The sequence below is a fragment of the Nilaparvata lugens genome, unplaced genomic scaffold (genome assembly GCF_014356525.2).
Source record: "Nilaparvata lugens isolate BPH unplaced genomic scaffold, ASM1435652v1 scaffold4441, whole genome shotgun sequence".
NCBI lineage: Eukaryota > Metazoa > Arthropoda > Insecta > Hemiptera > Delphacidae > Nilaparvata > Nilaparvata lugens.
Window position 1 is genome coordinate 2,395 of NW_024090657.1, and position 23,676 is coordinate 26,070.

The 23,676-nt window shown below is 32.2% G+C and overlaps 1 protein-coding gene across 1 annotated transcript; it reads right to left on the reverse strand.

Moving 5' to 3' along the window:
• Positions 1 to 816: 816 nt before the first annotated feature.
• Positions 817 to 18,470, reverse strand: LOC120355721 (the record flags this gene model as incomplete). The annotated part of the gene is made up of 4 exons (XM_039444373.1): positions 18,142 to 18,470; positions 13,010 to 13,156; positions 8,103 to 8,175; positions 817 to 886 (listed from the first exon to the last, which is right to left on the reverse strand). Coding segments are annotated over exons 1-4 (385 nt in total), but the record flags the coding sequence as incomplete, so codon positions are not given.
• Between the last annotated feature and the right edge of the window lie 5,206 nt (positions 18,471 to 23,676).

The window sequence follows — 23,676 nt, forward strand, 5'->3', positions numbered from 1 at the left end:
GGGTGTTTAGATTCAAAAGAAGGCACTCAGATGTATAGAGAAAGTGAATAGGTTAGACTCTTGTAGGCCTTTATTAAAAAGCTTGGTCTATTAACTGTGCCATCTTTGTATGTATATGAAGTTGTAATGCATGTGAAAACGAGTGGTGTGATCCAGAATTCAGATGTTCATAAGTATAATACGCGAAACAGAGCAGATTATCATATAATGGGTCACAATAGTAGGTTATTTGAACAAAAACCAGATTATATTGGTAGGAAATTTTATAACAAGCTACCTCAAATCTTGAAAAGTAATGATGATTTGAAGATTTTCAAAAACAAATTAAAAAATATTTAGTTGATAGAGCTTTTTATAGTGTACAAGAATTCCTTTCAAACCTAAACTAGATTGAACTACTTAGTGTTAGAATTATTATGTAATAACATGACTTGTCTTATACTCCATGACTGGAGTCTTTAGGACGTAATCTTAAAAAAAAAAAAAAAAAAAAAAAAAGCTGATCTCATTCTTGGACGATCCAGTCGGGGGTCCAGGGGGCGGAGCCCCTGGCTAGACAGATATGGCGAGCGAAGCGAGCCTGACGGCTAGTGATATAATAATTCAACGTGGACTGACAAATAATTTTTCCAAATAATTTTAATTGCCGGGCTGACAAATAATGTTTGTATAGTAGCGCTCATCGAATTTCATCCATCCAGCTGTTACCCTGTTGTCAATATTTGCAGTAGCAGAAGTCTTCGGGGTGAATTACAGCTTTTAATTTGGATTTTCGTTTGATAATAATTATATAAAATAATTAATATATTATTTTACCTGAATGCATAGGTTCCTCCTCGCTCCCAGAACCCAAACCTAATCGCTGCATTTTATGCATTTTGTGCTCCTGAATTTCACAAGAAACAAACATTAATACACAAATTTCACATTGAAAATTAATTCAAAAAAGTAGCTTTCCGATCAATTGATCAATTCACATAGTAAGATAAACTCAAAAGTCATATTGTGAGAATATTGTTATACACTTAGAACCACAGGATATTATGCGGTTTTTTCGAAATTTGAAAAATTGTTTATTTAATAAACTAATAATTTTTTTTTCAAATAGGTGTTTGGCTCAAATAAATTATGTGGAATCGCTTTTATTCCACTTTAATATAGTTGAATTCCTACAACTCTGTTCATAGTGTAAATTTAAATTAAATTGTCCTATGATGTATCATCTATTGAGGTCCACGTTACAATAGCAGTGTGTGATTAGCAATGGTGTTGCTATCCTTGTCTATCATTCCACAAAGTTGATAGCGCTATCTCTTTTCCGCTTTGCTCTGTTGCTAGACCATCTTTCAACAATGTAGAATTGATAATTGATTAACAAAATATTTCATCTTAATTATTATGAAATTATTGAAAAATATAATTTCTTGCTCAATAAAATATAATTGATTATTTTAAACGAGAATGAACAGTTAATATTACATCAATGAACCTGTATCAGCTACCGTCTATAGAAGGCAGTGACAAGACAGAGTATCAGCAACGTTTTTCTCCCATCTTTCTCTACTGCCATTAGAACGTGGACCTCACTATATCCACATACTATTTCAAGACAACATTATAGTGATGTGGAAAGCAAGTAGGGACAGTTGTCTCAATAAATCAAATTGAGATATCATTTTCCCTCAATAAAGGAGACTATAAAGAACATTTACGAAAAATTCAGAGTAATATCTTGAAAATGACTGAGCTATTCCTATTCAAACATAGAAACAGGGCTATGTTTCACTCCGTAACGACAACAACTGGTCCCTTTTCTACAACTTTACATGTGTTCATATAATAGACTATGAAGAACAATTTGAGAAAAAAATTCAGAGTGATATCTTGAAAATGACTGAGTTATTCCTATTCAACTATAAAAACAGGACAATGTTATAACTCCATAATGACAACTGGTCCCTCTTCTGCAACATTACATGTGTTCATATAATCGACTGTTGAATGGAAAGACTAAGAAATTGTCAAAAACCACAGATTTATTGATACTTAGAAAGACCAGTTTCGATTATTACACCATTGTCAATCTCTGATAAACAATGTATATTGGAACCGTTGTTTCTAAGAGCCGTTTCCGAGCTCAGAATTTAGCTAAGTCCTAGACTTTAAACAGCTGGAGTCAGAAAATGAGTTTTTCCTACAGTTACGTTGAAAAGTGGCCATTGCTGCACTGATTACAGAACGCAAAGAATCACTTTTCCGCTCTAGTGCGGGAAAAATTGTTCTGCACTCCAGATTTGCAACATGGCAACGCAAAATACTTAGTAGGTTATATGGAGCAACAGTGCAGCAAAATCAAATGAAGTTGGTAACAGTGACTGCTGTGGCTGCTATAGGGAGCAGGTGGTGCAACCAAGCACAACGAGCAAATTATTAAGTAGATATTATAACCAAGGACACATTTTTATTCAATTTGACAATAAATTAAGGTTTTTATCAATAATAAAATTACACAGAAAAACATTTGATGCATTCAGGCAATTTTACCCATAATTACCCACTTTTCATATTCAATGGTACTGTAGGAAAAACTTAATGTGAAATACGTGCGCAAAGTTCCTCAGCTGCACTCAACAACCATTCGGGCGTAAACGTTCTTTCAGTGCAAAACGTTTCTTCTTAAACGGGCGTAGTCGCAGCTTTTATAACAGTACTTGCAGTTTTTTATTTCTAATTTCTAATTGGAAACGTTCCTCCTTGATGAGATTAGACATCCTAAATAATTCAAAATAGCTGAAACTTTACACTATTCTCTCTTTATCTATTTTGTGCTCAATTTTCTAGTTTTTCGAAATTTAATTCAAACATGACTTTGGCAATGACTGTGACTACGCCCCGTTTTGGAAAACTAATTTTCGCCACACTGCACAGAAAGCAGCTGTTTCCCAGTCCCTACGTAGATCTGAAAGACATTGTTTGCAGACGACTCTCGCTGACGTCAGAACAGGTTTCTTTCCGGCCTAGGCCCAAAAGAGTACCCTTTCCAGCCGCTAGCATGGAACTAACAAAGGTTATCAAAAAACAGCTGATCAAAAAACTTTTCATTATTTGTGTTCATTATTCAATTATTAAAACATTTATAATAATATCATCTTATTGTCATTTGAAAGAATAAAAAAGTATAAACTCAACCTCCCACATAATTGAACACCATCTTTCAGGTTATTTAGACAAATCAGAATAAAAAATAGAAATACTTGGACAATTTCCTGATATTCAGATTACCTCAGATTTGCTAGAGCTATCACCTTCCACTTCTGCTTTCGGAAGTGCTTAGTAAATACTATTCTCATATATATATTGTTTATTTTTTTGTGTGTGGCGAAAAATAGCGTTTGCACCACGGGCAAAAAAAATGTTTTTCCGGCTCTCAATCTTTTCTAGTCCTCGGCCTACGGCCTCTGACTTGAAAACCGATTTCGAACCGGAAGAATCTCATTTTCTGCTCTAGGTGCGAAATATACTATTTCTGACTCCAGCTGTTTAAAGTCTAGGACTTAGCAAAATCCCGAGCTCGGAAACCTGCTCCAAGTATCAACAAATCTGTGGTTTTTGACAATTTCTTAATCTTTTTCATTCAATATGAATAATTACCACAATATCAACTTCTCAACTACACAAAATCACTAAAAATACTTCACATTGACAACCTCAGTGTAAACGCAGGTAAACAATATAGCATAAAATCATTGTGAATATCATAGAGACATATTGTAAAATACTCATGTAGATAAAATGTGGAAATCTATGATATTTTTCATGGAGAGTGGAAAATTGAACCAGGTGTAGGTAGCCTATACTCTTCTTTGGTACTCTGCAACATATACTGATATGTGAAAAAAAGGTTACATAACATGTCATGGAAATATAGGAATGCGTGTTCTATTTTGTAAAAAATATAATATAATATTCTAGAAGCTGATGATATATACAGTCATGCTTTCATGCAATGATGAGTCACACTGTTTAATATATTATAAATATATATTTTCAATATAGATGGAATATTGTAGAAACCAAATTGGAAATTTGTAATCATATGGAACATTGAAACTATAGTGGGTCCACGTTATATGGCAGTATTCGATTAACATTGGTGTTGCTATCCTTGTCTATCATTCACAAAGCAGATAGCGAATGTATCAAATCATAGTGTTGTGTGTCAAGTTGAGATGATACTGTATCATATTGTGTTGATACTGTATCATGTTGTGGTTGTTCTTGTTCTATAGTGAGGTCCACGTTATAATGGGAGTATTTGATTAACATTGGTGTTGCTATCCTTGTCTATCATTCCACAAAGCAGATAACGAATGTATCAAATCATAGTGTTGTGTGTCAAGTTGAGATGATACTGTATCATATTGTGTTGATACTGTATCATGTTATAGTTGTTCTTGTTCTATAGTGAGGTCCACGTTATAATGACAGTATTTGATCAACTTTGGTGTTGCTATCCTTGTCTATCATTCAACAAAGCGGATAGCGATTTGCTCTGTTGCCGGATCGTCTTTTAACAATGTAGAATCAATAATAAATTGAAGGTATATTTCATCGTAATCATGAACGTTCATTATGGAAACATTGAAAAGTATAGTATAGTTTCTTGCGTATTGAAATATGATTGATTATTTTAAACGAGAATGAACAGTTGATATTACATCAATAAACCTGTTTCAGCTACCGTCTATAGAAGCATTGACAAGACAGAGGTTTGGCAAAGTTGTTCTCCTATCTTTATCCACTGCCATTATAACGTGGACCTCACTATAGAACATTTGAGAACAAAAATGGGAATTTGTTTCATTGTTAATGTTGAAATAATGAGAATTTTCCCTGTCCGGCAGAATAGAGTTTTATTTACATAGGAAGGGGAGGGAGAATAGGATAGGATAGGATAGGATAGGATAGGATAGGATAGGATAGGATAGGATAGGATAGGATAGGATAGGATAGGATAGAATAGAATAGAATAAAATAACATGGAGTGTTCAAACATTACTTTATTTTATTTTTTTGGAAATAAACTGAATTGAATTGAATTACATGTACGGGAATGATATGATATTACTCTGGTACATAATTTTATATGAAACACCATAGAAATAAATGTTTTTTTTTTATTTATGTATACCAGAGCTGAGATTCATAATTCATTGTCATGCAGGGAACTAGAGATAGAAAATCAAAATAGTGAGGTCCATGTTATAATGGCAGAATTTGATTACATTGGTGTTGCTATCCTTGTCTATCATTCCACAAAGCAGATAGCGAATGTATCAATCATAGTGTTGTGTATCAAGTTGGAGATACTGTATCATATTGTGTTGATACTGTATCATGTTGTGGTTGTTCTTGTTCTATAGTGAGGTCCACGTTATAATGGCAGTATTTGATTAACATTGGTGTTGCTATCCTTGTCTATCATTCCACAAAGCAGATAGCGAATGTATAAAATCATAGTGTTGTGTATCAAGTTGATATGATACAGTATCATATTTTGTTGATACTGTATCATGTTTGGTTGTTCTTGTTCCATAGTGAGGTCCACGTTATAAAGTCAGCACCTGATTAACATTGGTGTTGCTATCCTTGTCTATCATTCCACAAAGCAGATAGCGAATGTATCAAATCATAATGATGTGCATCAAGTTGAGATGATACTGTATCATATTGTGTTGATACTGTATCATGTTGTGATAGTTCTTGTTCTATAGTGAGGTCCACGTTATAATGGCAGTATTAGATTAACATTGGTGTTGCTATCCTTGTCTATCATTCCACAAAGCAGATAGCGAATGTATCAAATCATAATGATGTGCATCAAGTTGAGATGATACTGTATCATATTGTGTTGATACTGTATCATGTTGTGATAGTTCTTGTTCTATAGTGAGGTCCACGTTATAATGGCAGTATTAGATTAACATTGGTGTTGCTATCCTTGTCTATCATTCCACAAAGCAGATAGCGAATGTATCAAATCATAATGATGTGCATCAAGTTGAGATGATACTGAATCATATTGTGTTGATACTGTATCATGTTGTGATAGTTCTTGTTCTATAGTGAGGTCCACGTTATAATGGCAGTATTGATTAACATTGGGTTGCTATCCTTGTCTATCATTCCACAAAGCAGATAGCGAATGTATCAAATCATAATGATGTGCATCAAGTTGAGATGATACTGTATCATATTGTGTTGATACTGTATCATGTTGTGATTGTTCTTGTTTCATAGTGAGGTACATGTTATAATGGCAGTATTTGATTAACATTAGTGTTGCTATCCTTGTCTATCATTCCACAAAGCAGATAGCAAATGTATCAAATCATAGTGTTGTGTATCAAGTTGAGATGATACTGTATCATATTGAGTTGATACTGTATCATGTTGTGGTTGTTCTTGTTCTATAGTGAGGTCCACGATATAATGGCAGTATTTGATCAACATTGGTGTTGCTATCCTTGTCTATCATTCCACAAAGCATATAGCGCTATCCTCTACCACTTCTGGCAAGGTCTATAAATACAGGTCATGATCCCGTGATGCATTGCAAAATCGCCATTTTATGGGGTTCTAGTTCATCAATTTTCAAATTTATCAGCTGATATAATTATAGATTGAACAACACGATGTGTTATTATGTTATATTGTTCAAGAAATATTGATTGGCTTTGAATTGTAAAATGAATTCTTCCCACAGAATAATAATTAATATTTTCTAGAACAAGAACAACTACAACATGATACAGTATCAACACAATATGATACAGTATCATCTCAACTTGATACACAACACTATGATTTGATACATTCGTTATCTGCTTTGTGGAATGATAGACAAGGATAGCAACACCAATGTTAATCAAATACTGCCATTATAACGTGGACCTCACTATAGAACAAGAACAACCACAACATGATACAGTATCAACTCAATATGATACAGTATCATCTCAACTTGATACACAACACTATGATTTGATACATTTGCTATCTGCTTTGTGGAATGATAGACAGGATAGCAGCACCAATGTTAATAAAATACTGCCATTATAACATGGACCTCACTATAGACAAGAACAACCACAAAATGATACAGTATCAACACAATATGATACAGTATCATCTCAACTTGATACACACACAACACAGATTTGATACATTCGATATCTGCTTTGTGGAAGATAGACAAGGATAGCAACACCAATGTTAATCGAATACTGCCATTATACGTGGACCTCACTATAGAACAAGAACAACTACAAAATGATACAGTATCAACAAAATATGATACAGTATCATCTCAACTTGATACACAACACTATGATTTGATACATTCGCTATCTGCTTTGTGGAATGATAGACAAGGATAGCAACACCAATGTTAATCGAATTCTGCCATTATAACGTGGACCTCACTAGAGCACTAATACTTTATTTATTTATTTATATATTCCATTTTCATTACATATCATAATTATAATAAATATAATATGATTGGGAGAAGACAACATGCATAGCCTAAAACTGTCTTCTCCCAAATTTTTACAAATACAAGTTTCAAAAAAGAATAAGGTTAAGATTTCACTTTCACTTCAAAAAGTCCAATTTCCACTTCAAAACTAAAGACTAAACGAAAAATTTTGAATTTTTATATTTAAAAACTGATTGGGAATATTTGGTTAACAAAATATGTGTTTAGGAAGCTAGAAACTCCAAAAAATTTATTTGAACATATTTTGGGGTAATTTGTAATATTGGGAATAAATTTTTCAAACAGGTAAGACGGGAATATACCCAAGGACAGGCTATTTGTAGATAATTGTACATTTTTTCAAGCTTGAGAATGAGGAAGTTTGGGAAAACTGAAAATTGAAATCAAGATATTATACAGGAGAGGATCGATGCAGAATTATGAGGGTTCTAAAACAAAATTTTTGTAGATCTCAGGTTATGCAATACATATAGATATTGGAATATGCAAATTAGAATTTGAAAAACCTTTACAAACTTTGTGAATTTTAAATAGGTACTCACTCATAAGATGAAGGCATTCCTCTAACAGAATGGTTCATGGCACCGCTTGATCTGAACAACCTTTGTTGTTCACTGGAAAAATTTGATAAAATTATTAATATATTGATCTGGGAATAATAAAAAAACAGATAAATATCTTGGAATAAACAGAAAATATTACCATGGACAAAAGATAGCATGAGAAGATAAATGGTAGCAATAATAGTTTTTTACTTACACATAAAGAAATGATAGTACACAAAGATTGTGTTGATACTGTATCATATTTTGGTGATACTGTATCATATCGTGTTGATACTGTATCATGTTTGATGATATGCCATGGTAGAGGACCGTTATGTTGCAAATGTGAGTGTTAACTGAAGCCGATAGTCCTAGTAGTTGTTTTTGGTGAAGCTATGTGACGCTGGTAGTCTCTCATACTGTGCCCTTCTTACACTCTTACACTCCCAACAACACACTAATAATAGACAGTGTATAGGATAGGGTGTCTATGTTGCAAATGTGAGTGTTAACTGAAGCCGATAGTCCTAGTAGTTGTTTTTGGTGAAGCTATGTGACGCTGGTAGTCTCTCATACTGTGCCCTTCTTACACTCTTACACTCCCAACAACACACTAATAATAGACAGTGTATAGGGTGTCTATGATGCAAATGTGAGTGTTAACTGAAGCCGATAGTCCTAGTAGTTGTTTTTGGTGAAGCTATGTGACGCTGGTAGTCTCTCATACTGTGCCCTTCTTACACTCTTACACTCCCAACAACACACTAATAATAGACAGTGTATAGGGTGTCTATGTTGCAAATGTGAGTGTTAACTGAAGCCGATAGTCCTAGTAGTTGTTTTTGGTGAAGCTATGTGACGCTGGTAGTCTCTCATACTGTGCCCTTCTTACACTCTTACACTCCCAACAACACACTAATAATAGACAGTGTATAGGGTGTCTATGATGCAAATGTGAGTGTTAACTGAAGCCGATAGTCCTAGTAGTTGTTTTTGGTGAAGCTATGTGACGCTGGTAGTCTCTCATACTGTGCCCTTCCCACTCCCCATTCTTACACTCTTACACTCCAACAACACACAATAATAGACAGTGTATAGGGTTCTATGTTGCAAATGTGAGTGTTAACTGAAGCCGATAGTCCTAGTAGTTGTTTTTGGTGAAGCTATGTGACGCTGGTAGTCTCTCATACTGTGCCCTTCTTACACTCTTACACTCCCAACAACACACTAATAATAGAAAGTGTATAGGGTGTCTATGTTGCAAATGTGAGTGTTAACTGAAGCCGATAGTCCTAGTAGTTGTTTTTGGTGAAGCTATGTGACGCTGGTAGTCTCTCATACTGTGCCCTTCTTACACTCTTACACTCCCAACAACACACTAATAATAGACAGTGTATAGGGTGTCAATGTTGCAAATGTGAGTGTTAACTGAAGCCGATAGTCCTAGTAGTTGTTTTTGTGAAGCTATGTGACGCTGGTAGTCTCTCATACTGTGCCCTTCTTACACTCTTCCACTCCCAACAACACACTAATCATAGACAGTAATCGGAGAAGAAATTTGCAACATGAACGACCTATATACCATGGGTTATCTTCTTATGACAGCCTACTGTTTATTTTTTGTATGTTAAACAGAAAATTTATTGATAGGAAACCCACATCGGGCACACATGACAATGAATACAGTCTTTATTTCTTTCATCACTTTCCTTGCCCTATCACCATAGGTGAGGAAAGTAATGATTTTCAAAAAAAAAAATTAAGGTAAAGTACCCTGATTCCAAGTTTTCTATACGTTTCAAGGTCCACTGAGTCCAAAAACATGATTTTTCTTTTACATGACTCCAAAATTCATTTTCTAGAATATTATAACATAATTAGAATGAGAATAGAGAGAAACTGTACTGTACTTGGAGATTTCGCTGAGATATCTATAAATTGTCATTAAAGGAATATTAAAAATGATCGACTAGGTACTTATTTCGACTCACCAGTAGGTATATAAACCAACAATATTATTATAGATTCTCCTGATGTGTCATAATTATTGATAAGATACTCATTATCATTACTTTAGTGAGGTCCACGTTATAATGGCAGTGGAGAAAGATTGATTGAGTACTTTATTTATGTAGATTACAATATATACCGGCTTATACACTTATATACAATAGCTTACAATACAGCAACATTATAGATGAATTCACATAATAGAGACTGAGAAAATAATTATTGAACTGTATATGATATGAAAAAAAACAATTTGTAATAACTATAGATAATATTGTAATGCATGTACATAAATTGGCGGAGCTTTGGACATATCAATGTCCATTCTTCGGAAAGAATATTAAAAAATATCCTCCCCACTAACTCTCTACCAAAGATAGGAGAACAATGTTGCCGAACCTCTGTCTTGTCAATGCCTTCTATAGACAATATGTGATACAGCTTTATTGATGTAAAATAACTTTTCATTCTCATTTAAATGATCAATTATATTTTTCGAGCAAGAAATCATTTTTTTTTTTATAATTTCATATAGTCCAGGCAACGAATGCTCAAAAAAAGGTAAAAAGGTAAAAGTTTAGAACACAATTTTGACCCTGCAGCTCTTTCAGGGATGGTAAGGGGGTTAACATATCAAAAGTCCTCACTTCTACACCATGTGCTAAGGGGGTGGGGATGGTTTCAAAGTACCATATTTTGGGTTTTTGCATATATATCGAACAATATGCATCTTTCAAAAATGTTATTGAAAAACAAAATCAAACCTTATAAATTAGCCTACAAGTTTCTTCTGTAACATTTCTCAATATCTCTCATATTCTTATAGATTTAGCTCTTGAAGAGTCACATTACGGGCCGGCTTCCGAGCTCGGGATTTAGCTAAGTCCTAGACTTTAAACAGCTGGAGTCAGAAAACTGGGTTTCCGAAACGGCGCGTAGTCGTAGTCAATGTCGAAGTTAGGTTTGAATTAAATTTCAAAAAACTAGAAAATTAAACACAAAATAAAATAGACAGAAAATAGTGTAAATTTTAAGCTACTTTGAAACATTTAGAAATGTTTCATTTCATCAAGGAAAAACGTTTCCAATTATATGAATGAGAAAATAAAACTGTGACTACTGCTATAAAAGCTGCGACTACGCCCCGTTTTGGAAAGCCAATTTTCTTACTACAGCTGTGCAAAGGCTAAAAATAAACTTTCTACTGGTGATATTCTTCGAAGTTTTTCGATTTATATATATCAAGCTATCAAAATGAAAAACTTTTCTCTGGAAAACATTTTTTCCAATCATTAATTTTTGAGATATGAGCGCCTGAAGTTTGAATTTTTTGGACAAAACATTTCAAATCCGGTAAGAAATAAATCCATGAGATTTGAAGGATAGATTCTGCATGGTATTGTTGATCTAGTAAAACAAAAACTTTCTGTAAATATAACTTTTAGAGAAAGTTATTCAATTTACTAATAATAACCAAAAATGACTTTTAGTTGAGTTATTTTTGTTCATTTTTGGTAAATGGGATAATTTCCACAAAAACCTATATTTTTAGAAAATTTATGATTCACTAGATCAACAATACCATGAAGAATCTACCCTCCAAATCTCATGGATCTATGTCTTACCGAATTTGAAATGTTCTGTCCGAAAAATTTAAACTTCAGGCGCTCATATCTCAAAAATTAATGATTGGAAAAGGAATGTTTTCCTCCACCCACTGTCTAAAGTACTTTCTTTACTCCCTCAAACATAATACTGAAGTGTCACTTTTTCGCTCTCGGTAGTAAAAAACAGAAAAACTCCCTAGGGAGGAAAAGTGATTCCATTTAAATAACATGGGAAGCATCTCTATTTCAAAAACTCACATTGTAATAGGTTAGAAGGTCTAAGCTCAGATGAGAAAGCGTAATAGAGGTGTCTGTCATTGAGTCAACTGAATTCAATACCACAACAAGAAATTTGATCAACTCATGAAATCATGTTTGTATGATATTATATTCTTGATAAATATTAGTAGACAATGAAAATTTATACAATTTTTAAAATATTTTATTCTATTCAAAATACCAGCCAACAATATTTTTGATATGCAATTCAAATCTGAAACGTGTGATCTAGAGTCAGCCATTTTTGGTAGCCGTTCAGCGGATATAATTGTTACAACTTTTGCCGATAGATAGCACAATCGGCAGTGCCCATCAGCTGACCGGTTTTTAGGTTTTAGATTTCAGGTTATGTTGTTAGGAAACATTGTCACCAATACAAGTTATTAAAATGATTTTATTTGCAGTTTCTATAAAAAAATGTAGATGGAGGAAAAATGTTGTGTACATCACGAGCGAAAATTACTTTTTCTTCCTCAGGAAAATTGTAGCCCTCGGCTTCGCCTCGGGCTTCAAACTTTTCCCCACAGGGAGAAAATGTCGTACTTTTCACTCTAGATATACAAATAACTATTTCCCGAGAAAAGTTTTTCATTTTGATAGCTTGATAATATACAAATCGAAAAACTTTGATAAAAATCACGAGTAGAAAGTTAATTTTCAGCCTTTGCACAGCCTTAAAATCTAGAACTTTGCTAAATCCCGAGCTCAAAAACCAGCCCTTGATTTTAATATTATTAATTTATTAATATTAGTGTGAATGATAATATTTTATATAATATTGTTTTTTGTTGATGAGAATAACAATTATTATTATTATTTTTTCTTTGTAAAACCTTCCGGCTCCAATTTTGTCCTCTTAACTTTTTGGCCTTATAACTTTTCAACGATTGCGAGAAAGAGCTAGTGCTATCGCTTTGTGGAATGATGGACAAGGATAGCAAGGATAGCTAATGAAACACTGCCATTATAACGTGGACCTCACTGGAATGAAACATGTTTAGACTTACTTGAACGGTGTCATGTTGCCGAAGGATCGAATCTTGTCGGCGCATTCCATGGCTTCTTCCTCTGGGTTGGAGGATTTCGAGTACTTCTTGGCCATTGGCTTGACGTAGGGTGGGTCGTACTTCGGCAGACTGCTTTGGCTTTTCCTTCTAGGGGGAACCGTGTTGCAAGAGGAAGGTCAAATAAAGAGAACACAACGAAAGAGAGGGAGAAGGAAGACAAAATTGGATAACACAATGAAAGAGAGGGAGGAGAAACACAAAGTGAAAGAATGACAAAGGAAAGACAGAGAGGAGTAATACAACAGAGGAGAGGGGAAGAGCACAAATGAGAGGTCACAACGAAAGAGAGAGAGTGTGTGAGAGGGAGGAGGATCACAAAAAGGAGGACGATACATAAAACACATAATGGGAATGAGAGGCAAATATAATGTTTAACATATTGAACACAATTATGATAATAAATTCGAATAATTTAAGGATAGGAGAGAGAAAATGGTGTGGGAAGGACAAAAAATTATTTTCTCTTTAGTGAATTAATCATAAAATGTTGTTCTCTTTGTTGGTTATAATGTGGATCCTAAAATTGCCTCAGAGTGCTTTGAATTTTTTTATAGATATTCAAGTTTTCTTTTTTTTTGTAATTTATTCATTGCAATCTCTAAAATACAATTTAGTAATTTTTTTCTAATATAATAAAGTTTAATTTTCAATGAGGTTTGAGTTTAGTTTTCTTATGAATCCTAGAATTCCTTCCTTGAATTTTTTCAAAGATATTCAGATATTCTTATGATGTTTGTGCATATTTTAGTGAAATTCAAATATTCTTATTTTGAATAATGGTTTTTTATGGGGAAGAAAAGTTATTCTCTCATTTGCCAAGAATGTATCATTTGTTTTATCATTTATAACCAGATTATTATTTTATTCTAGCTTCATATATCATGATTAAGCTCTATTATATTAATTATTCTAATGAGTTTTAAGTAGAGAGAGATATATATTGATTAGGTTTTTGTTTTTGATTCTATTGCATTACATTTCAAATACTTCTGTTTATCAGGCAACAAATTATTTTTTCCATTGACTATTTCTGGATATTTTTAATATAATGTTTCATTCTGCATCCAGTTTAATTGAAATTATGACTTTTTATAAATAGAGGATATGATAAGATTATTCTCTGATCCCAATATTGAATATTTGGGTATTATTCCTATATGTTTTAGTTTTATCGAACTTAAATTTATCATATTTTTAATCAATGAGAATTATTAACTTTGCGATCTTCAAACTTGTATCTATTTTTCCTTATAATCACAAATATCAAATATATATTATAATATTATAATTATCATTATAGGCATTCATATACAATCAAAACACCAAAAGCTGTAGCCGAATGTATACATATAAAGACAGGCATTAGAATTACTGTATTATGGATATTGGATATATATATAGTTTTCAACCAATTAAGTCATGGGTGGGGTTAATAATAGCAAGTTCATATATAGATATAGGGCATGCTACATTCAGAAGGTAGTGCTCAAATCCTAGAATAACACCGATTAAGCAGAAAAACACCAAGAGGTTTAGAAATGGGCAAGGAAAATTTTTAGATGAATTTCTATCAATCATATATAATTTTTCTATCATAGAGATAGTTGGAAGGATTCATATTTTCAACAGTTGATGAAAATTTTGTCAAAGGCTTGATTTTGTAGTGTTTTGAAAATGCTTTAATGATTGATTCATCATTCTATTCATCTAATCCATGGCAGTTTGTAAGTGAAAATTCAACAGTCTCTTGTAATTCCAGTTGAAATTTCTGGAAAAAATTCAAAAGTTCTTCTAAATTGTGTGAGTTGGAATGTTTTATTATAGACACTTCCAATTATTGTTGTTTTTCTTAAGCTATGAATCAATCATGTACTTGAAATTATAATATTCTCAAACAAGAATTTAGTGAATTTTATGTGAATTAAGTATGTATGCTGTTTAATTATATTGTCAGTTACTTCATCTATAAATAAAATGTTCCCATAGTTATCATCTTTTAAATCTTTAAGATTATCATAACTTTGAAGTTGTATTTTGAACTTTCACTTTTAACTTCAAATTTGTAACTTTCAATTTGTGTTTATCAATTCAACTCAGATACATGATAATCTGTTGTCCGATTATATATCAACATTCACCTTTTTTCATATATTTTAATATATTCTCAGAAAAATGAGTGATTTTTACTATCATTTTAAAGGAGGAAGAGAGAAAGAATAGAGAAGAAGGAGGAGGTAAAGCAAAATGCAAATATACAAAAAATACATAACAAAATATATCAAATCAAGCACATATATATAAGGAAGGGGAGCATACATAGAATGCAATCATTGGAAGGATAAACATTTAGAATACACACATATATATATATATAAAATACAAGGATCAAGGAGACATACATATACAAATATATACCAGGGATCACAAACAAGACAATGCGTAATACATATTTTATTATAAAAGGGAAATTTAGAAAATTTTATTATGATAAATTTGTTGGATTGTCTAGAGGATAAAAGTTTGGGGGATATGGATATATATACAGTGAGATTCACATTATGAAGCCAGTGTAAATGATAGGATGAAATGGTTGCCAATTCTCCTTTCTCATCGCCTTCTATATTTATTATTCATTTATGGCGATTTTGTCAGAATTAATAGAATTTCACACTCTCTTAATCACTTTCTATAGTGTATAGCTATGATTGAAAACTTCCCAGGGTACCTGGTTTCATATTAATCATTGATTATTGTTAGAAATAATGATCTCATATCTCAAGTATACTACAATGAAATTATACTTTACATACCTTCACCAAGAAAGTATATCTTTATATAATTTACAAAATACATTATAATTTTAAATAATATTGTACCATATTTGGTGAACAAATATATTGCATTATATTTCTGTGGAGCATGCATATAATTTGTCGATGATGCAGAGTTGTAGAAGGATGGAGCTATCTGCTTTGTCGAATGACAGACAAGGATAGCAACACCAATGTTAATCAGTGACTGACTTTATAATGTGGACCTCACTATATGTAGGCTAATGTTATGTTAGGGATATCTCAAACATTTTTGAGGTATATAAAATGATACATGAGACATTTATAAGGAATTTTATATTGAAAATTTGGCAAAAATTAAAATATTGATTTGGGTGGAAAAATTGGGGCAATTTTATGTTATCATACTGAAGTGATTGATTATGTTTGGAGGATAACTGGTTATTTCACAGTACTATAATAGTTGATTATTTGAAATCATTAATTTGGGAAAAATAAGGTTATCAATCAGGTACCATATGGTTTGACTGTCCTGAAAGGGAAAATGTAATTCTGTGTTATTTTTACCAATTTTTTTCCATAAAATATGAAGATATAGGCTATATATTATGTGGTTTAGGCTAAGAATGTAATATCAGGTTTATGTGATTAAATAGTGTTAAATAGGTATGACGATTCAGGCTATGAAAGGATATTAGGATTATGTGATTAAATAGTGATAAGTTGGTATTAATTTAGCTTTAGGGATTAAACAGAGATTATTCCATTCATGTTTAGGGAAGAAAAAAAGGGTAGTTTCATAATGAACAAAAAAATATCAAAATCTTGATAGTTTTTTCTAAATTTGTGAAATCTGAATGAGTAACAATAGGTAAAATTCCTATCAATCTTCTATCAGAAAAAATCGATTTTTTTAAACCAAATCAAGAAAAATAATTACAAATTGGATCATTTTTTGAAAAATTCCAAAATATGAGTATTAGAACAGTGTGACTCACAACATGCTGAAATTAGTGAGAAAGGTTCAAAGAATGAAGAAGAAGGATGATTTAAATTGTAGATGATATTTGAAATATGAAATAACATAATTAAATATCTAATTTTTCTAGTTCATGAGTTGAAGCTATGAATCATAATGAATTAGAAAAGGAATTATGGTGGAAATATATAGCTGAAGCGAGAATCTACTTTGAATAAAAATTATAAAATTTGAAAATTTGGATTTCTACAATTTGAGTGAGCAGAACTATTGTTTGTATCATCTCATCAAATCTAGCAATTTATTAATTTTCTCCTAATAAAGAGTCACTGGAATAAGTTCCAACTAAGCAAGCATTAATTCAATAATTTATTTCAAAATATTGAGTTCTTTCAATCAAGAATTATTATCCAGAAGTCTCATTGAGGCAAGCATCAATTGAATAGGTAATACTTCAATTAAAATTAATGGAATAATAGAAGACAAGCATATCAGGTACAATATGGTATTGTCTCCGAGTTGAAGACTCCTCAAGTAGAACACTTTGTGCCAGTTGCACAAAAGCCGGTTAAATTTTAATTGCGATTATATCCACAACAACCAATCAGAGAAGCCATCTTCTCAAAAACGCCTCTCCTGATTGGTTCTCGTAGAGTTAATCACCATCAAAATTCAACAAGCTTTTGTGCAACCAAGCCTTTCAGTTCAGAAGAGAAAAAATGCTAAAACTATTTGTAAGCCATGCCAAAATAGCCTACTATCATCTCTAGAGATTTTATAATAATTTTCATCAAGATTTGATGGTTCTACAATATTAAATTTACATTAAAAACTCACCTTACACCATGGTGAGATAAATTTCTGATGAACTTTTGATATTTCCACATAATTCCCTTGATATTCTAGGATATTTCTATGATGATTCAATGTAACTTCTACATTTTCTCATGATATTCCAGAATATCCCTATGGAATTCCTACATTATTTCCATGACATTCTAGACTATTTCCATGAAGATTCTATGAAATTCCTAGATTATTTCCATGACATGATGAGCTTATGATATTTCCACATAATTCCCTTGATATTCTAGAATATTCCTATGATGATTCAATGTAACTCCTACATTTCACTCTTGATACTCTAGAATATCTCTATGGAATTCCTAAATAATTCCCAAGACATTCTAAACTTTTTCCATGAAGATTGTATGATATTCCTGGATTATTTCCATGACATTTTACCTTATTTTCATGATGATTTTATGATATTTCTATGATAGTTTTATGAATAAACTCACCTCAGACAGAGAGAGAAATTCTTATGAACCACCACAGATCTATAGCATAATGCCATGAGAGCAAAAACTATGAAAACTCCTCCAACAACCGACATGAGAGTTCCCACCAGGAATACTGTATTAGTGCTGTGGTAGTTTTCTGTTGTGGGGAATTTTGGTTTGTCAAGTTGGTAGTGGAAAAATAAATAGCAGTGGCAGAGCGCAAATATTAATGGAATATCATGGAGATAATTTTATTATCATCATATCGGGAATTTTGGGATGTCAAGTTGACAATAGACAGATAGAAGAGGATAGTGACAGTATTTATGAATGATCAGAAAATTGTAATCATTATTGGGAAATATTGGTTTGTCAAGTTGGTGGGAGAAAAATAGATTATGATGGCAGGTGTTATATTAATCAAGGGAAGAATGTAATTATTATCATTATTGAAGAATTTTTTTTTGTTTGTATTATTTGGGAAGATGAATAGGAGGTATGAGAGTTGAGGTTATACAATTGTTATGTTGAATTTTTTGGGAAATTTAGTATTGTGAAGTTGGCAGATTTAGTGGTATTTTGTTTTATTTGTATCATAAAAGTATGAAAGAGTAGCATGATTGATGGTATATAGATTGATGAATGAAGATTATAGTTGGTGAGTATTATTATTATTGAGATCAATGATCAAGGGGTATGTAAATGTGAATGTAAATTGAATTTTGTTCCAAACATAACAAAAATATGGTTTTGGGAAATTTTGGTTTGTGAGGTTGGTAGTAGCCAATTATCATGGACAGACAGGCATAGACACAGGGAAAAATGAAGATTACAGGGAAATATGCAATTGTTCCATTGGAAGTGAACATTTTGATTCCACATTGACAATATTCATGAATAGAATATTTAGTTCATTTATCAAAAGATTTTCATGAATTTTTCAATGAATAATACAAAAATAGAATTACAAAAAAGTGAGTCACAACACAACATCAAATTGGAAAACATTACAATATCAAATGGGGAGGATACATTTATTGTGAAACATATATTCGCATGCAGTTTTTAGGAACAAAATGAAAAATCAGAGATGTGAGGAATATAAAATGGTTGGAAAAAAACGGATTTTATCAAGCCATGAGTTGATAATATTATTACATTTTCATGACAGTGAAAAGAAGTAAATTGATAGGCATGTGTCACAATTCAGTTAATTTTTTGGTAATTATACATTTTCCACAACAGGTGTAGAAATTCATTTTGGAGCAAGCAATGTGATCAAACCAGTGTCATTATATGGTTTCAAAATTTGATTATTTGAAGTAGAATTTTTTGCAAAATATACATCAATTGGTTGAAAAGTATTGTTTTATGATATATTTTTGGAGAATTAGTAGTTTTTATATGAATTTCATATTTTGGAGTTGTTTCCATTATTTTTTTCAAGATTTAATTCGGATTGAATCAATGGTATATTGGTATAAGTTTTGGTAATGTTTTTGAGGTATTGTTCAAGTATTTTTAAGTCAGTTCAAGGTTTTCCCAGGGTATTCCAGAGTTTTTTGTTGGTGTTATTTTGTGATGATTTGAAAGTATTTCATTATTATTTTCCAAGGTATTTTATGAGTATTTTCGAGGTATTTTGAGGGTAATTTAGGGTTTCGGGGTTAAAATTTTACCATATTTACGTTTGATGACAGAGAGAGATCCCGAACCATGCACAGACATAAAAAAACAAACAAAACAAAGCAAAAAAATCAGACACAGAAGGTTACACACATACAACAAACATCAACAACACATTTAAAGAGGAGAAAGTGGAACGAAACAAAATCAAAAACACACATATCGGAAAATAAAACAATATACAATAGTAGGCAAGAGCAGAGAAAAGTTAGTTTGTGTGTGAGGAGAGAGAAAGAGAAAGAGAGAGAGAGAAACAGGAATGGAGAAACAAACATCAGTAAATTAATTATTGATCAGCGGCACAAGACAAACAATTCTTTTTTCAAAATCCAAATAAATTTGAGAACTTTCTTATGAGCAGACATAAATAAATTTGATAGGCAATTTAAGAAATGATAATAATGAAAACATAATTTGAAAAATTGTAGTTTTCAAGATATAAGCTTATCAATTCTCCAATATTCTTGAAAAACATCAATAACTAGAAAACTGCCAGTAAAATCTGATCACAAGAATATAATTGGGCATCGAATATGAAATTTTAACTTTATACAGTAGCAATATGAAGATTGAAACCCAAATCTATAATATTATAATAAAGGAAAGAATCTGCTTATACAGGTAGGGGATAGGAATTCATGAATGACGCATCATCACGTCTCAACTACTCAACTCATTAACTTCACATTTTCCATATTGATTCTTGATTTACCAAGGATGGTTATAGATATATTTGTATTTCTCAAGGATTTCAGAACGTCAAGTCTTCGGTTTTTCCAGTTTCTAATTAGACCCTAGCAGAGTACGGGTAAGATGTTAGTACTTAATAGAACAATATAAAATGAATGAATGATTTTTCCCTTCAGATATTGCCTTCAAAATTTTTCAATTTCTCACACTGAAGATTATGACACCATTGGTGTTGAAGCATCTTTTTGATTTTTCAAAGTAAACAAGTGTTATTTTGACAACAACCTAGAGTTTTCATTAATAATTATTCCAATGAAACGAAATTAAAACTCTGGAGAAATAGAACTAGCCTGCCCAACGGAAACCATATCAATCCGGGAAAATTTTGGAAGAAAACAGAAAAAAATTCAAAGCCAGTAACACAACATAGCATTGGCCTCTCTCACACACAATTTACAAACAAACCAAATTCAGAACCAAATTTGAACACACATTTCCAAACCCAAAAAATATCCACAAACATCACCATATACAAATACAATACACAGTCATATATACAACAATATCGATTCAAAATATATAGATATTTATTCCAGAGTCATAGCAGAAAACCATTACAATCATATAGCTGCAATACCCAATATATATATATTTATAATATTATGATTAAAATAGTTTACAAGACATTGTATCATCCAATATCCACAGTTAAAGCCAGATTACCATATATCAGTATCAGTGGAAATATAATTTACATGGGCTCTTATGGGAGTATTCACACTCGAGCGAGCGTACAAGTATAAATAGTCCCATAAGAGCCTATGGAAATGATATTCTCACTGAATCGGATACGGACACTGATACAGATATATGGAAGCTCAGCTTTATATTAAACTAGAATACAATGTATTGGAATATTGAGAATATGTAGTTCACAATACATAGTATTGGAGTCCAACTGTTTATTGCTATGGTAGACGGAAGTTTAGTGAATTTCGTACAAGTTTTTTTTTGGAAATTTTGCATTCCAAGGATAATATAAAAGAAAAAAGGAGCCTCCTTCATACGCCAATATTAGAGTAAAAATCAGACTAGAGAATTATTCATCATAAATCAGCTGTCTTCTAGACTATAATACTACCCATTCAAAAACATCAAACATCTTGAAAATGTATCTTTCCATGAACGTTGTAGACAGTTGCAGCCAAACCTGATAACAGCGCTCACACTCACATTCCGGGACGACACGTCACAGTACGATAGGACAGAAAGTTCTATGTTTATTTAGGATTTTCTTTAGACATTTTATTGATAAATTAATTTTCAATTTTCGAGAAAACAATAAGAGGTCAATGTAGTTTACTGAGCGCGAGGTCTACTGTTCACAGAACTACGAGTAGATTATCAGATTATTCTAAAAATTTGGTTAGAATTACTGCAATGCCAAATTTCAGTCTACCATAGCAATATTGTGGAGTAGATGATTTTTATTTTAAAGTTTTTCTTAAAATTTGAAATATATATAGTAATACACACAGACGGACAACAACACACAACAACACAGAACAACATTCAATAGCAAACAACATTGACAACACCGCCGGAGAAGCAAACAACAGTCAACAGCCAGAGAGAGAGATAGATAGAGAGAGCGAGAGCAAATGTTGTGAAGTATGTATAGATGTTGTGTAATGCTTATATAGTGGTTGTATTATGGTGGATAGTTCTTATGGTATACACCCCAAAAAAAATGAGTAAAGACCCTTTAAAAACTGACGAAATAAATCGAATAAAACTCTTTAAAATTGAAATTTCAATATAGATAATTCGAAAAATAGTATGTATACCCAGGATATATAAGGAAGAAATAGTTGGTATGGGATCTTAGGATTGGAATGGTTGAAAAGAAAATAAAGTTAATGAGGGAAACATGCGTGGAAAGGGTAGTATGAGAAGGAGTGTAGAGAGGAATAAGATAAGAAAAGGAATAAGTGTAAGAGGAGTAATTAAGAGAAGGAGCGTGAAAGGGAATGGGTTGTTGAAGAAGTAAATGAGAAGAAGAAGTTGAAAAAGTAAATGAAGAGAGAAGAGGAAATTGTGGTAAAGGAAGGATGGAAATCACGAATGGGTAATAAGGGAGACATATCGATAATACAAGGGTCATTCTATAAGAAAGATAATATATATTCAAGATTCAAGTGTCATCAAATGAAAAAAAAATGATGATACAAGGGTCATCACATAGAAAAAACATATTGAGAATACAATGGTCACTCTATAAGAAAAATAATATATATTGGAAATTCAAGAGTAATCAAATGAAAAAACATAATGATGATTCAAGGGCATCCCTTAGAAAAAACATATTGAGAATACAAGGGTCATCCAAAAAGAATCATCCTGGGAGGCAAAAACATATTAATGATATCCCATAAGAGCCATCCACCACCCCAACCACCTTGTTCAGTATGTTTGATGTATGATTTAGGTGTAATCCGAACGTGACTGTACCTGTAGCATACGGCAATCAGTGCAAAACCGAAGAAAACTCCTTTCACTACGCCAACCATAATTATCACTAAGATAAAAGTACTTAGTTGGTCTGTATCTCCATTTCCTGTAGAAAACACACCACAATATGCTCAAAATGTGGTTCGGAGGTCACTTAAACACACTATGGGGCTCCCTTACATGTACCCTTATGGTCTAGGAGCTCAACTTGTTCATTAAAGTGAAAGAAAATAAAGAATAGCCAAAACAAGAAATAGAAGTTGGATTATGAACTGTATCTTGTTGAAAAGACACCACATCATGCTCAAAATGTGGTTCAGAGGTCACTCGAACACAATATGGGTTTCCTCACATGTTCCCTTATGGTCTAGGAGCCCAACTTGTTCATTAAAATGAGAGAAAATAAAAAATAGCCAAAAACAGGAAAAAAAGTTTCATTTTGAACTGTTTTTGTTGGAAAGACACAAATCATGCTCAAAATGTGGTTCGGAGGTCACTCGAACACAATATGGGTTTCCTCACATGTTCCCTTATGGTCTAGAAACCTATTTTGTTTATTAAAATGAAAGAAACGGAAATAAGAATAGCCAAAACCAGGAAAATAAGTTTCATTTTGATCTGTTTTTTGTTGGAAAGACACCACAAAATGCTCGAAATGTGGTTTGG